This window comes from Xenia sp. Carnegie-2017, unplaced genomic scaffold (genome assembly GCF_021976095.1).
Source record: "Xenia sp. Carnegie-2017 unplaced genomic scaffold, XeniaSp_v1 HiC_scaffold_13, whole genome shotgun sequence".
Lineage (NCBI taxonomy): Eukaryota > Metazoa > Cnidaria > Anthozoa > Malacalcyonacea > Xeniidae > Xenia > Xenia sp. Carnegie-2017.
This window is the reverse complement of record NW_025813436.1, coordinates 8,997,754-9,009,583: the sequence shown is the minus strand read 5'-3', so window position 1 is coordinate 9,009,583 and position 11,830 is coordinate 8,997,754. Positions and strand designations below refer to the sequence as shown.

General features: G+C 32.5%; 1 protein-coding gene across 5 annotated transcripts; it reads right to left on the bottom strand.

The window, feature by feature from the left end:
• Positions 1-2,178: 2,178 nt before the first annotated feature.
• On the bottom strand, positions 2,179-11,774 carry LOC124458761. 5 transcript variants are annotated; one of them, XM_047008555.1, is made up of 10 exons: positions 11,681-11,774; positions 11,446-11,533; positions 10,738-10,791; positions 10,180-10,487; positions 9,930-10,057; positions 9,457-9,644; positions 9,020-9,271; positions 8,542-8,772; positions 8,224-8,466; positions 7,769-8,006 (listed from the first exon to the last, which is right to left on the bottom strand). In XM_047008555.1, exons 1-10 carry the CDS (start codon positions 11,747-11,749, stop codon positions 7,825-7,827), a joined length of 1,743 nt encoding a protein of 580 aa, XP_046864511.1. In that variant the 5' UTR covers positions 11,750-11,774; the 3' UTR covers positions 7,769-7,824. The 5 variants fall into 5 exon arrangements, with proteins under 5 accessions (XP_046864510.1, XP_046864509.1, XP_046864511.1 ...); XM_047008554.1 differs by lacking the exons at positions 7,769-8,006; positions 8,224-8,466; positions 8,542-8,772; positions 9,020-9,271; positions 11,681-11,774 and adding exons at positions 2,179-2,577; positions 2,795-3,037; positions 3,118-3,348; positions 3,503-3,754 and having other exon boundaries at positions 11,446-11,653; XM_047008553.1 differs by lacking the exons at positions 7,769-8,006; positions 8,224-8,466; positions 8,542-8,772; ... (1 more) ...; positions 9,457-9,644; positions 11,681-11,774 and adding exons at positions 2,179-2,577; positions 2,795-3,037; positions 3,118-3,348; positions 3,503-3,754; positions 3,931-4,118 and having other exon boundaries at positions 11,446-11,652.
• Between the last annotated feature and the right edge of the window lie 56 nt (positions 11,775-11,830).

Genomic DNA, 11,830 nt, shown 5'->3' with positions numbered 1-11,830 from the left:
AAACAGTCAATATTAAATGTTGGACTGACTATTCAAGTTGTAACGAACAACTTGTGTTTCACTTTCTCTCTCATCACGTTGTAACCAAAACAAAGACCAGTTTCTATTTTGTATTTTGTACAAAATCTTCATAGATAGTTTTATGCACAGAATAAGATTTTTTTCAATGTATAAAATTACAATCTAAACCTCACAACGAGAAAAATGAATCATAATTTCATAAATAAAAAAGAACTTTAACAAAATCAAACATTTCTTAAAAAAATTCACTCGTGTAATGTATTTTTACTTATTTCTGTTTGTTTGATCTTCGTTTCTAGAAAATCTTAAAAAGTGCAATCTCTTTAAACCAAACAAGATTCTTGATGAGTACGAAAACAAAGATATTTTTATAATCCGGAGCTAAAACATAAATCTCTAACTTTTGCATAACAGATTTTTACCGTTATTGATGTCATCATTTCCTTTCATTTATCCCGTTCTAGCCTTCCCATGTGTAGAATCATACATCACAACTAGAATATGACGTATGAAGCTGTAAGATATGTATCAACGAATGAATTGAAAATATAATATTCTTGATAAGAGAAAGCTACTTTACGTTAAAATCACTTGTGTCAATTCATCATTTTAAGAAGAACAAAAATACTAAAAAATATTGAACACAACAGCCATTCTTATTAATAATGCATGAATGTAGAAGATAAAGAAATAGAAAATACACGATTTGCTGAGGGTAGTACTGTGGATATAATATTAGAATAGACACAACTCACATATATTACTCAATGTTGACGACAAAAATATCTTTACTAACATTAACATTCAACAAACTTAGTAAAAGATAATTGAACTTCATTTAACGAGTCGTGAACTTATGAACTTAAATGGTTATCTTTGTTATACATAAATTATAAAATATCTTAGGTTAGTATCTTCATCATACGCTTCTGAGTGTTTTCAAGTCGACACTCAACATGGGAACACGATAATACTTAACTGCTTACGTAAATTCAATACCTCTTTTATCAATATGTCAAGTGTCTCGTGAAATTTACAATACCATAACCACGAGGTACGTCACTTTTCATTGTAGATTTTAAAACTTGTGATTGTGTGGACAATTCTGTTTAATCAAACTAGACAGTGGTCAACATTTTAAAGCCTGCATGTTATGATTTTCAGTTAGTCTCTCGGCTCAAAACTTTTATGTTGTACATATATATAACTCTAGTTTTATAAATTACCACAGTAAACAAGGGGGAAATGAATATTCAGTATTCACAATATTACTAGAAACATTTCAAACTTTGAAATAAATGTGTGGAATGCACTAAAAGCAAACGATAGAAAGAATCTGAGTTCCAGAACTTTTTAGTATAACCAACATGGTGAGTTTTGAACATGATATAGTGACTTAGAGACTCAGTGTCTTCAGTCAATTTTGGGTTTTTTGAACTGTTATCCATGCAATTGATTCTACACATTTACTGAACATGTTCTGAACATCATGTACTGAACATCTAAATGTACAATGTTCAGTGATGATATCTTTCATTTCAACATTTATCCACACATCTCCACACATATACATACAATCATACAGGAATACACAAATAAAAAAACAAAAATTTCAGCGTATCAAAACAAGAGAAGAATCCTTGAATACTGACCTTTCTGTCTTTGCAAGATATTTTCTTAGTTTTACTTTAGATCTTTCTGTCTTTGTCTTGGATCTGGTACCGTCAAATATGTTTTTCAGAATTATCTTCTTATTAGTTCGTTTCTGTTTGAAGAAATACACATCATAAGACAATAAGCAAAAACAAAAATACTTTATTATATCAACAATTGCCAATTTCCACGTTAAACCTTATTTCCAAGTTTCTTGTGTTTTGCTTTCGATGGTAAAAAAATATTTTGTTTGTACTTTATCCTCATGTTGGAAATTGGCTCTGAAAAAAACAAAATGTTCTAAACAATTATTTTAAAGCAAAAAGTAGACAAAAAAGAAATCACCAAAAATGGACGGAGGTACATCTCGTTAATGGTGATTCCCATGGACTGGATAGTTTCATTGTAGGCAGTTTTTTTAAATAAACAAAAATAGTTGGAATTAGCAAAAATGCAAGGATAACTTGTCTACAATATATAATAAAATACAGAAACCAAGATATCTTTTGTTTTAAAATATTCACGTTTTGATTTCATTTAGTTTTTCCTACAAGGTACAACGCATTTCAACTGCAAACAATAAAACCACAAAAAATATTTTTTTATGAATTTTTAATGCAACAAGTATAAAGAATAGTATATTTCATGTTAACTTTAATCCAAACAGGAGGCGATTTCAACATCTTGATTTTCTCCAATAAAATATCATCGGAACTGCATCTCAACTACCAGGACAAGTTTGAGAAATTTCCACAATATTATAATTAGTTGAGCAACATTGATGTGTTTCAACATTATACTGCTTTCTTCCACAACATTTATAATGAGGTTTCTTGGCTCGAATCTTTCCACAACAACACACATGAGTTGCAGGATCGTAATCAAGACCCTGACAAGGCACAACTAAATATAAAAAAGAAACAGAGTTAGTTTAACTAAAATAAAAACGATAATATGAGGTAGAAAATGTTGCACACTGCGTTGATCATCCTTTATCTTGAAGTTTACTCGTATTTACACACTTTTAAAAATCTGCAATTTAGTTTTTTTCTTTTAATAGCTATAACATTACCACTGCCATATGAATAAGAAAGAAACAAACAAAGTACAGTAAAATTACCTCGTACTGTGAGATTCACAGAACACTGAACATTTACACCATTGCTTAAATCATACGAGTATCTAATCACATGATTACCAACTCCAAAACTCGCCCCAGGCTTAATGTTTGGTTTAACAGTAAGACGATCGATACCCTGACTAGAGCAATTACATTTCGGTTCACTCCACGAGACATTCACTCGACCATTTGGTGAATCAGGTTGCATAATAACGGTCTTGTGTATATTTGGGCATGAGCATCCTGGAAAAAAAGATGTTTAGAAAAACTTTAATAATAATGAATACTTTAACTTTTAGAAATGAAGAAAATACTTCACTCGCCTCTGACGTCTATATTCACACGACATGTAAGATCAAATCCTCCAATGGTTGAATACAAGTAGTCCAAAGAATGCTTTCCAATGACAAACTTCGATCCTGATTGTTTCCTGGCGGGAGCTGTTTTTAGTGTTGAGCTACAGGTAGGACGAGGCTGCCTATACTGAACAGCGGTTGATCCAAAATTGCTGGAGGCGTAAGTAATCACATTCACTGGGGAGGGGCAGGTACACGCTAAAAACATTACAATAAATAAACAAAACAAACAATAACAACATTATTCACTCTGCTTTCAATGCAATAGACTTTGTCGTAGATAACGTTTTTTAGTGCAGAAAAAGAAGTTCTCTTCAAACAAAAAAAATACAAAGTACTATATAATACTTACCTTTAATAGTTATATTAACGTAACATTTAAGATCAAATCCACCTCTGAATGTGTAAGTATATTCGATAGGATAATCACCAGCAGTAAAACTATGTGGGGAGGTGATATTTGGTTTGATTGCCGTCGTGGTATGTTTTGGAATTCTGTTGTTTCTACATTGTAATGTTGGTAATGGCCAAGACACGGTTACCGTTGTTGCTGGTGGCTTGATGTACATAGGTTTTGATTGAATCGAGGAACAGCTACAGTCACCTTTTTATAACAAAGTATTTACTAATTTAAGCTGGGGGACAGTAAACATCCGAAATAGTTTAAAGCAATTGTGAAAGGAAAAAGCAATAAGTAAAATTCAACACAAAGTATAAAGATATAGTAATTAGTCGTCAACGATAAGACATTAACACCAAAAACCTAAAATCAACACATACCTGGCATAAATGGAGTACAAGAAGCATCAGCAAGTGGTTTCAGTATTTCGTCCAAAGTATCAAATCTGCTGTCAAAAGTTGCCTTCTCTGAAGTTGACATCCTTTGGATAACTGGCTTAAACGTTTCCACGGTTTTTGGATCACCAACAGCAACACCAATAATAAGAATATCTTTGTCTTTCATCGCGCTGAAATCATTGTAATATAATTCAGTTGAACTGGCAAATGGTAGATGACGGTACTATGGTAAATTAATTTAAGGATTTTGTACAAATGCATTTAAACTATGAGGTATAACGACAGTTTTCATGATGAAAATCCAGGTCATTGTTAAGAGAATGATATCAATGACAATTTCAAGAAAAATAAAACGGTAAATTGTACATATCATTTATAACCTTGAGTATTTGTAAGCGTCCTGTAATTCAACGTCTTTTTTCTTTCCATTTGGTTCACCATCTGTTATCAATAAGACAACGTCAGCGCTGTTTGGTCGGTTGTTGAGTGGACTGTTCTCTTTGAAGATCTTGTTCATAAAATAAAGAATATGTTGTATTGAAATAACAACAATGAAGTGTATTTTACACTGTAATCATTCATAAAGAAGAGTATATTTTACAGTTGTCGTATTGTACAGGAGAAATTTACCTGTTTGTCCACAATGCCTGCACCAGTTCCAGTCATCGTTCTATCACCAGAAACAGCTCTCCATGACAAATTTTTGTCTATAAATGTTATGTATTCTGCTTTTGTACGACCAGAGAAAGGTAGAACAATCTTTGTGTTACGTTCATTACTGAATATGACGATAGCAATTTGAGTTCCATCACGACCAACATTGAGCTTTGGACTGGAAACCAAATTTTTGAGAAATGGCTTGACGTTTTTGTCGAATCTGTGTTCACCAATGGAGTACGAAGTATCAAGGAGGATAACCATGTCTTTTTTACATATTTCTAAAGTGAAGATGGAAAATCATGTTTAAACTACGAAAGAAGTGCAAACAAACAATAAGTTCTATTTTTGTGTTGCAGTCACTTCATAATTCTACAAAATGCGAAAACAATTCAACAATCAATAAATATAGTTTCACGTGAACATGTTTTGTAGTGTTCACAACTTTTAATAAAAATCTCTTAGTTATCCAAGTAAGATGGTCTCTTATTTTTACAATGCCGAGTAAAAAAAGTAGCGAGAGCCAAAAAGTAAAATGATTTTTGAACAAAGTTTACAGCTGTTGCTTACCAAGTGTTGGCGCGGGTGCAGGAGCTCCAACATCACGACTCCATTCTTCAAACTCTAAATACAAATATGACCAATATTATAACGGTAACTCATAATTAATGAAACGTGACCAAGTAAATTATATATACAACGTGTACATCGAACATTAAAGACAGTATGTTCAAAACCAAAAATATCAACAGTCTTTTAGGAGTTAGAGTAGAACAAGGGACATTTAATGTTCCAAAAACATACTTTAATGCCTGGCATCTAGCAATGTATGTAGAGAAATGTATTAATAGAATTTAAAGTGCAGTCAAACCACACGAAAATTTGAATTGCCAAAGATCGATTGAAAAAAGGCAAATCGCGCTGATGAAAATTCGTACAGTTCGGATTTGCAACTTGTACCTTTTTAAACAAATTAATCTAAATCATTAAACTTGTCGAAAAAAAGAAATGTAAAAGCTTGTTTGACATCAAGTTACCACACACAAATCATTGTTTCACAAACTTATTTCTATCCCACAAAAACATGTTGAATTAACGATGATTCTATACACTATTTACCTGAATCAAAATATCCAAAAGCTGACCAGACAAAGGAAAAAACAAGAATAATTTTAAAAACGCTAAACATTTCTTTTAAGGAGGAACCCATGAAACTTCAGTATAAAATGATACCACTAACTGTTGAGTTACTCTTCTTTCGAACTCTGAAAATCTACTCTATTTTGTAAAAAAAAGCTTTAATCCTCTTAAACAGTCGATCACGTTATGATTAGAAACATACACTCGTACCTTGTTATTGCAGTGGTCACACCATAGTGGTTGTGCATGGGAAATTACCCAAGGAGAAATGTCCTTGGTGTCAGTGACGTCATCAAAGTAAATTCGAGAATTCTATAGAAGCACGTTTGCATTGTAAAAATGTTTTTGCCTGCTTGAGGTGGATGAGAGAGCCGTTCTTTCATTGAGGGGATCGACTTTATTTTACAATAAAATTCAAGCACATGAATGGCAGTCGTTGCCTTTACTTTGAAGAAAAATTACTGCTGTACCTTTGAAGTTTCAAATAAAAAATGCTTTTGCAAAAGCAGCTAGGAAAAGTGCGTTTTATATAGTCACACTAGCAAAAGACTTCAAAGTTGACTTATTTAAACATTATGTTCTAGCAAGCACGAATATAGCAATGGTATAACTTGAACAATACACATGCACTTCACTTTCACGACTCCTGTGTCATTGACTAAGAACTATAAAGACTTTTTAATCAATGTATACACTTTCCAACCAAGCACAACCGACATACAATATCATCTTAAGGACATGTTTTATAGAAAACCTGAAGTACATGTCTGCAACTAAATTTAACATTTCCATACTAAATTTTCATCCTAGATATAAGCGAATTGAAATATCCCAACATAAATCATAGCCAGTATAAAAAAACGCGTGTTGTGTATGGGAGTGATGGTGTTAAAGCATGTGAGAGTGATGGTGTTAAAGCATGAAGCATGCGTGATGACTTCATTTAGCCGCTCAAGCGATAAATTAGGTCTTGCGGCGGCATTTGCAGAATATTTTTGATCTTTTGTGTATGAAACTTCACCGTTAATATTTTATTGACATAGGACATTCACATATATTCAACATCAAGGAGCATGTTACAGCTTTTGCCATAGACAACAATTTCGTGGAGTGTTTTATAATTTCTAACGTTCATAGCAGCAGATTATCAAAAAAGTTCTAGTTCTTAGAGCGTGCAGGAAAAAACTGCAACAATAAGCCTCTAAGTAAGTGTTGATCAGAGATGTATTCAAAATTCCACAATATAAACAAATATAATATACTCGGTTCATGAATGTTTTCTCAATAAAGCTAAAAACTTGCCTTTTCCAAAGAAGCTCTGCTTCTTTTTAAGATTGAATCTTTTTGATTTTATCTTCAATGTCGGCATTTTATTTTTTGGTCTCTGGCTACGAGTTTTATGTTGGATTTCAACATTTACGCGACTCCTCAATTCCGTTATTTTTATCTTTCTTTATTGAACATTCCAACGTTCTGTCTCTACGAGATATTTTCTCAGTTTTACTTTTGATCTCTTTCTCTCTTTGTGACTGTGATACGAACTCATTTTCTTCAGTTTTTGTTGGTAACGCCAAAGATCTTTTTTCAGAATTATCCTCTTTAGCTAAATAACTAAAAGGAAAGACAAGAATTAAACTTTATCAACATTATATATTACAATACAGAAACAAAGTTATTCCTGTATTGGAATTCGACCTTTATTGTTGTTTGTTTAATGCTTTGCATTGTTCAAGGAAAAATATTTTACACATTCCGTCAGTAGGAAATCATGTGGCGAATCCACAAATCATTTACTCGAACTGGCATTTGAAATGAAGTGTTTTGCTTATATTTTTAATTCAAATATTTTAAGAATCAAAGAGCGCATTAGCTAAGACAGAGAAATCTTTTCTTTTAAAATACCAACGTTTTGATTTCGTTTAGTATTTCCTTGCAAACAATAAATTCAACAAAAAAGTTTTTTTTTATGAATTTTTAATGCAACAAGCTTAAAGAGAAATATATTTCATGTTAACTTCTATCCAAACAAAAGTCGATTTCAACATCATCGTTTTCTCCAATGAAAGTATCGACTGCATCTCAACTACCAGGACAAGTTTGAGAAATTTCCACAATATTATAATTAGTTGAGCAACATTGATGTGTTCCAACATTATACTGCTTTTTTCCACAACATTTATAATGAGGTTTCTTGGCTTGAATCTTTCCACAACAACACACATGAGTTGAAGGATCGTAATCACGACCCTGACAAGGAACGGCTAAATATATAAAAGAAACAAAGTTAGTTTAACTAAAGTAAAAACGATAATATGAGGTGTAAAATGTTGCACACTGCGTTGATCATCCTTTATCTTGAAGTTTACTCGTATTTACACACTTTTAAAAAACTGCAATTTAGTTTTTTTCTTTTAATAGCTATAACATTACCACTGCTATATGAATAAGAAAGAAACAAATAAAGTACAGTAAAATTACCTCGTACTGTGAGATTCACAGAACACTGAACATTTACACCACTGCTTAAATCATACGAGTATCGAATCACATGATTACCAACTCCAAAACTCGCCCCAGGCTTAATGTTCGGTTGAACAGTAAGACCTGCAATACCCTGACTAGAGCAGGTAGGTTTCGGTTCACTCCACGAGACATTCACTCGACCATTTGGTGAATCAGGTTGCATAACAATGGTCTTGTGTATATTTGGGCATGAGCATCCTGGAAAAAGCAAAGTTTGGAAAAACTAAATTAATTAACATGAATCATCAAACACAAAGAAAATACTTCACTCGCCTCTGACGTCTATATTCACACGACATGTAAGATCAAATCCTCCGATTGTTGAATACACGTAGTCCAAAGAATGTTTTCCAATGACAAACTTCGATCCTGATTGTTTCGTGGCGGGAGCTGTTTTTAGTGTTGAGCTACAGGTAGGACGAGGCTGCGTCCACTGAACAGCGGTTGATCCAAAATTGCTGAAGGCGTAAGCAATCACATTCACTGGAGAGGGGCAGGTACAAGCTAAAAACATTCCAATAAATAATATATCTCAATAAAAACGTCCAGCATTTTTCACTCTAACATTTTGTCATAGATAACGTGTGTTGGTGTACGTAAATAGAATTGAATAAAAAACAGAGAACAAGAACAGTCTTTACACAACATAAATTATTTTCTAAAATAACGTGTGTCAGTGCAGGAAGTAACAGAGAAAAAGTCTTTCTTCGTTATATACAAAGCTGCCTTCAGACCTTCAGACAATACTTACATTTCACTGTAATGTTAACGTAACATTTAAGCTCAAATCCACCTCTGAATGTGAAAGTATATTCAATAGGATGATTGCCTACAGTAAAACTATGTGGGGAGGCAATATTTGGTTTGATTGCTTTCGTTACATGTTGAGGAATTTTGTTGTTTCTACATTGTAATGTTGATGATGGCCAAGATACGTCAACCGTTGTTGCTGGTGGCTTGATGTACACTGTCTTAGATTGAAGTGAGGAACAGCTACAGTCACCTGTTTATTGGAAAGTAATTATTAAAATAAACATCAGACTAAGAACAACAAATCTTTGATTTGCTAAAAAGGAAAGTTCTGGAATAAAATAAGAAGCAATCAAAAGTTCAGACAAAATTTAACACACAAGTAATTAGTTGTCAACGATAAGACATTAACACCAAAAACCTACAATCAACACATACCTGGTTTAAATGGAGTACAAGAAGCATCAACAATTTGGCTCAGTATCTTGTCCAAACTATCAAATTTGCTGTCAAAAGTTGTCTTCTCTGAAGTTGACATCTTTTTGATAACTGGCTTAAACTTTTTCACGATACTTGGATCACCAACAGCAACACCAACAATAAGAATATCTTTGTCTTTTATCGCGCTGAAATCATTGTAATATAATTCAGTAAAATTAGTAAATAGTAGAAGACGGTATTTTACGATGAAAATGAAGGTGGTAGTTATATTTGCATCAAGACAATAACCTGAAGAATCAAGTTATGATAACAGAAAATTGCAGGATTTTGTAGAAATCCATTAAAACGATGAGCTATAGCATTGAGTTTCACGATGAAAAGGTCTTCTTTATATTGTAAGAAGAGAGTGTTATCATGAACCATTTAAAGGAAAATCAGACGGTAGCTAACTTTAACACATCATTTATCACCTTGAATATTTGTAAGCGTCCTTTAATTCATCGCCTACTTTCCTTCCACGTGGTTCACCATCTGTTATCAATAAGACAACGTCAGCGATGTTTGGTCTGTTGTTGAGTGGACTGTTCTTTTTGAAGATCTTGTTCATAAAATAAAGAATATGTTGTATTGAAATAACAACAATGAAAAGTATTTTACACTGTAATCATTCATAAAGAAGAGTATATTTTACAGTTGTCGTATTGTACAGGAGAAATTTACCTGTTTGTCAACAATGCCTGCACCAGTTCCAGTCATCGTTCTACCACCAGAAACAGCCCTCCATGACAATTTTTTGTCTATAAATTTTTTGTATTCTGCTTTTGTACGACCAGAGAAAGGTAGAACAACTCTTGTGTTACGTTTATTACTGAATATAACGATAGCAATTTGAGTTCCATCACGACCAACATTGAGCTTTGGACTGGAAACCAAATTTTTGAGAAATTTTTTGACGTTTTTGTTGAATCTGTGTTTACCAATGGAGTACGAAGTATCAAGGAGGATAACCATATCTTTTTTACATTTCTCTAATTTGAAGATAGAAATCATTTTTTTAATAAAGAAATAAGAACAAATGAAAAATTGTAGTTACTTCATATGTATGTAAAAATAACTTCTTCCGTGTTTCGTATTTTATGAAGTGTTTATTAGTATCCATAACTCTTAGTAAAAACATCTGAGAAAAATCCAGAAAAGATAATCTCTTATTGCTACCAGTAAAAATATGGGTTAGAAATAAAAATGTTTTGTAAAACACAGTTCACAGCTGTCTCTTACCAAGTGTTGGTGCAGGCGCAGGAGCTCCAACAGAACGACTCCATTCTTCAAAGTCTAAATACAAATAACATAACCAATGTTATGATAACTGTAAAATAAAAAGGTCAACTATTCTTTTAGTGTGTATCTAACTTTACCATAAACCAAGCAGAAAAAATCGAATTGCACAGAAGAAAATTCATCTTTACAAACGAAAAACCGTTAAACTGGTCGAAAAAGAAATTTCAAAGCTTGTTTGACATCACTTAGTTTCAGACAAATCTTTATTTCGCAAACTAATTTCTATCTCATAAAAAAAATTAGAATTAACGATGATTCTATACACTATTTACCTGAATCAAAATATCCAAGAGCTGACCAGACAAAGGAAAAAACAAGAATAATTTTTAAAACGCTAAGCATTTCTCTCCCGAAGATAGAATTCATCAAACTTCAGCATAAAATAATAAATACTCGTTGGACGACACTTCTGTCGAACTCTTAAAGTGAAATCTTTTTTTAGAAAACTGCTTCGACTTGCTGTAACAGCATTTGAAGTGATGCATAAAAATCGTGCATTTATATACATCCTTTTATCTTAAAGCGGCGTGGGAACACGCTTAAGTATTTTTTTCACAACAACAAAAAATAAACAAATATTTATTTTAATCCACCGCAGCAAAATAAATTAGGGCAATATGCTTTTCTTAATTGAGACAAAATATTTACCTTTGGCAACATCATACGTGTGTGCGTGTAATAATTGCAAAGATGACGACTTTGAGGAGCGGAAGTTCATCTTAACACGAAATTTTGTCTGCAAAAAAAAGGACAATGTTAAAATGGACATGCAAGCGGAGATGAGGGGAAAAAACGATATTAATTTACACATCTGTTAAACATTCAGAGTTACATAACCACTTGTATGAATAACATTGATTAAAGATTTCCTATACAGCTATACCTTCTCCTTGCTGGTCATATAAACACTTATCTTTGAAGATAAAGGTGTAAAATTATTAATTGTTTTCATTTCAATGATAAAAATGTTCACGAGAATAAAACATTGTGTGTGATTTTAAGTCATCAAGTGGCATCAAGTGTAATATTTTGC

Excerpts from the sequence above, each read along its gene's own strand:
- LOC124458761 (XM_047008554.1), bottom strand. The coding sequence starts at position 11,608 with ATGTGTAAATTAATATCGTTTTTTCCCCTCATCTCCGCTTGCATGTCC. Across the intron at positions 10,792-11,445 it reads CACGTATGATGTTGCCAAAG|ACTTTGAAGAATGGAGTCGT; the intron begins GTAAATATTTTG and ends ATTTGTATTTAG. Across the intron at positions 3,038-3,117 it reads TGTGAATATAGACGTCAGAG|GATGCTCATGCCCAAATATA; the intron begins GCGAGTGAAGTA and ends CTTTTTTTCCAG.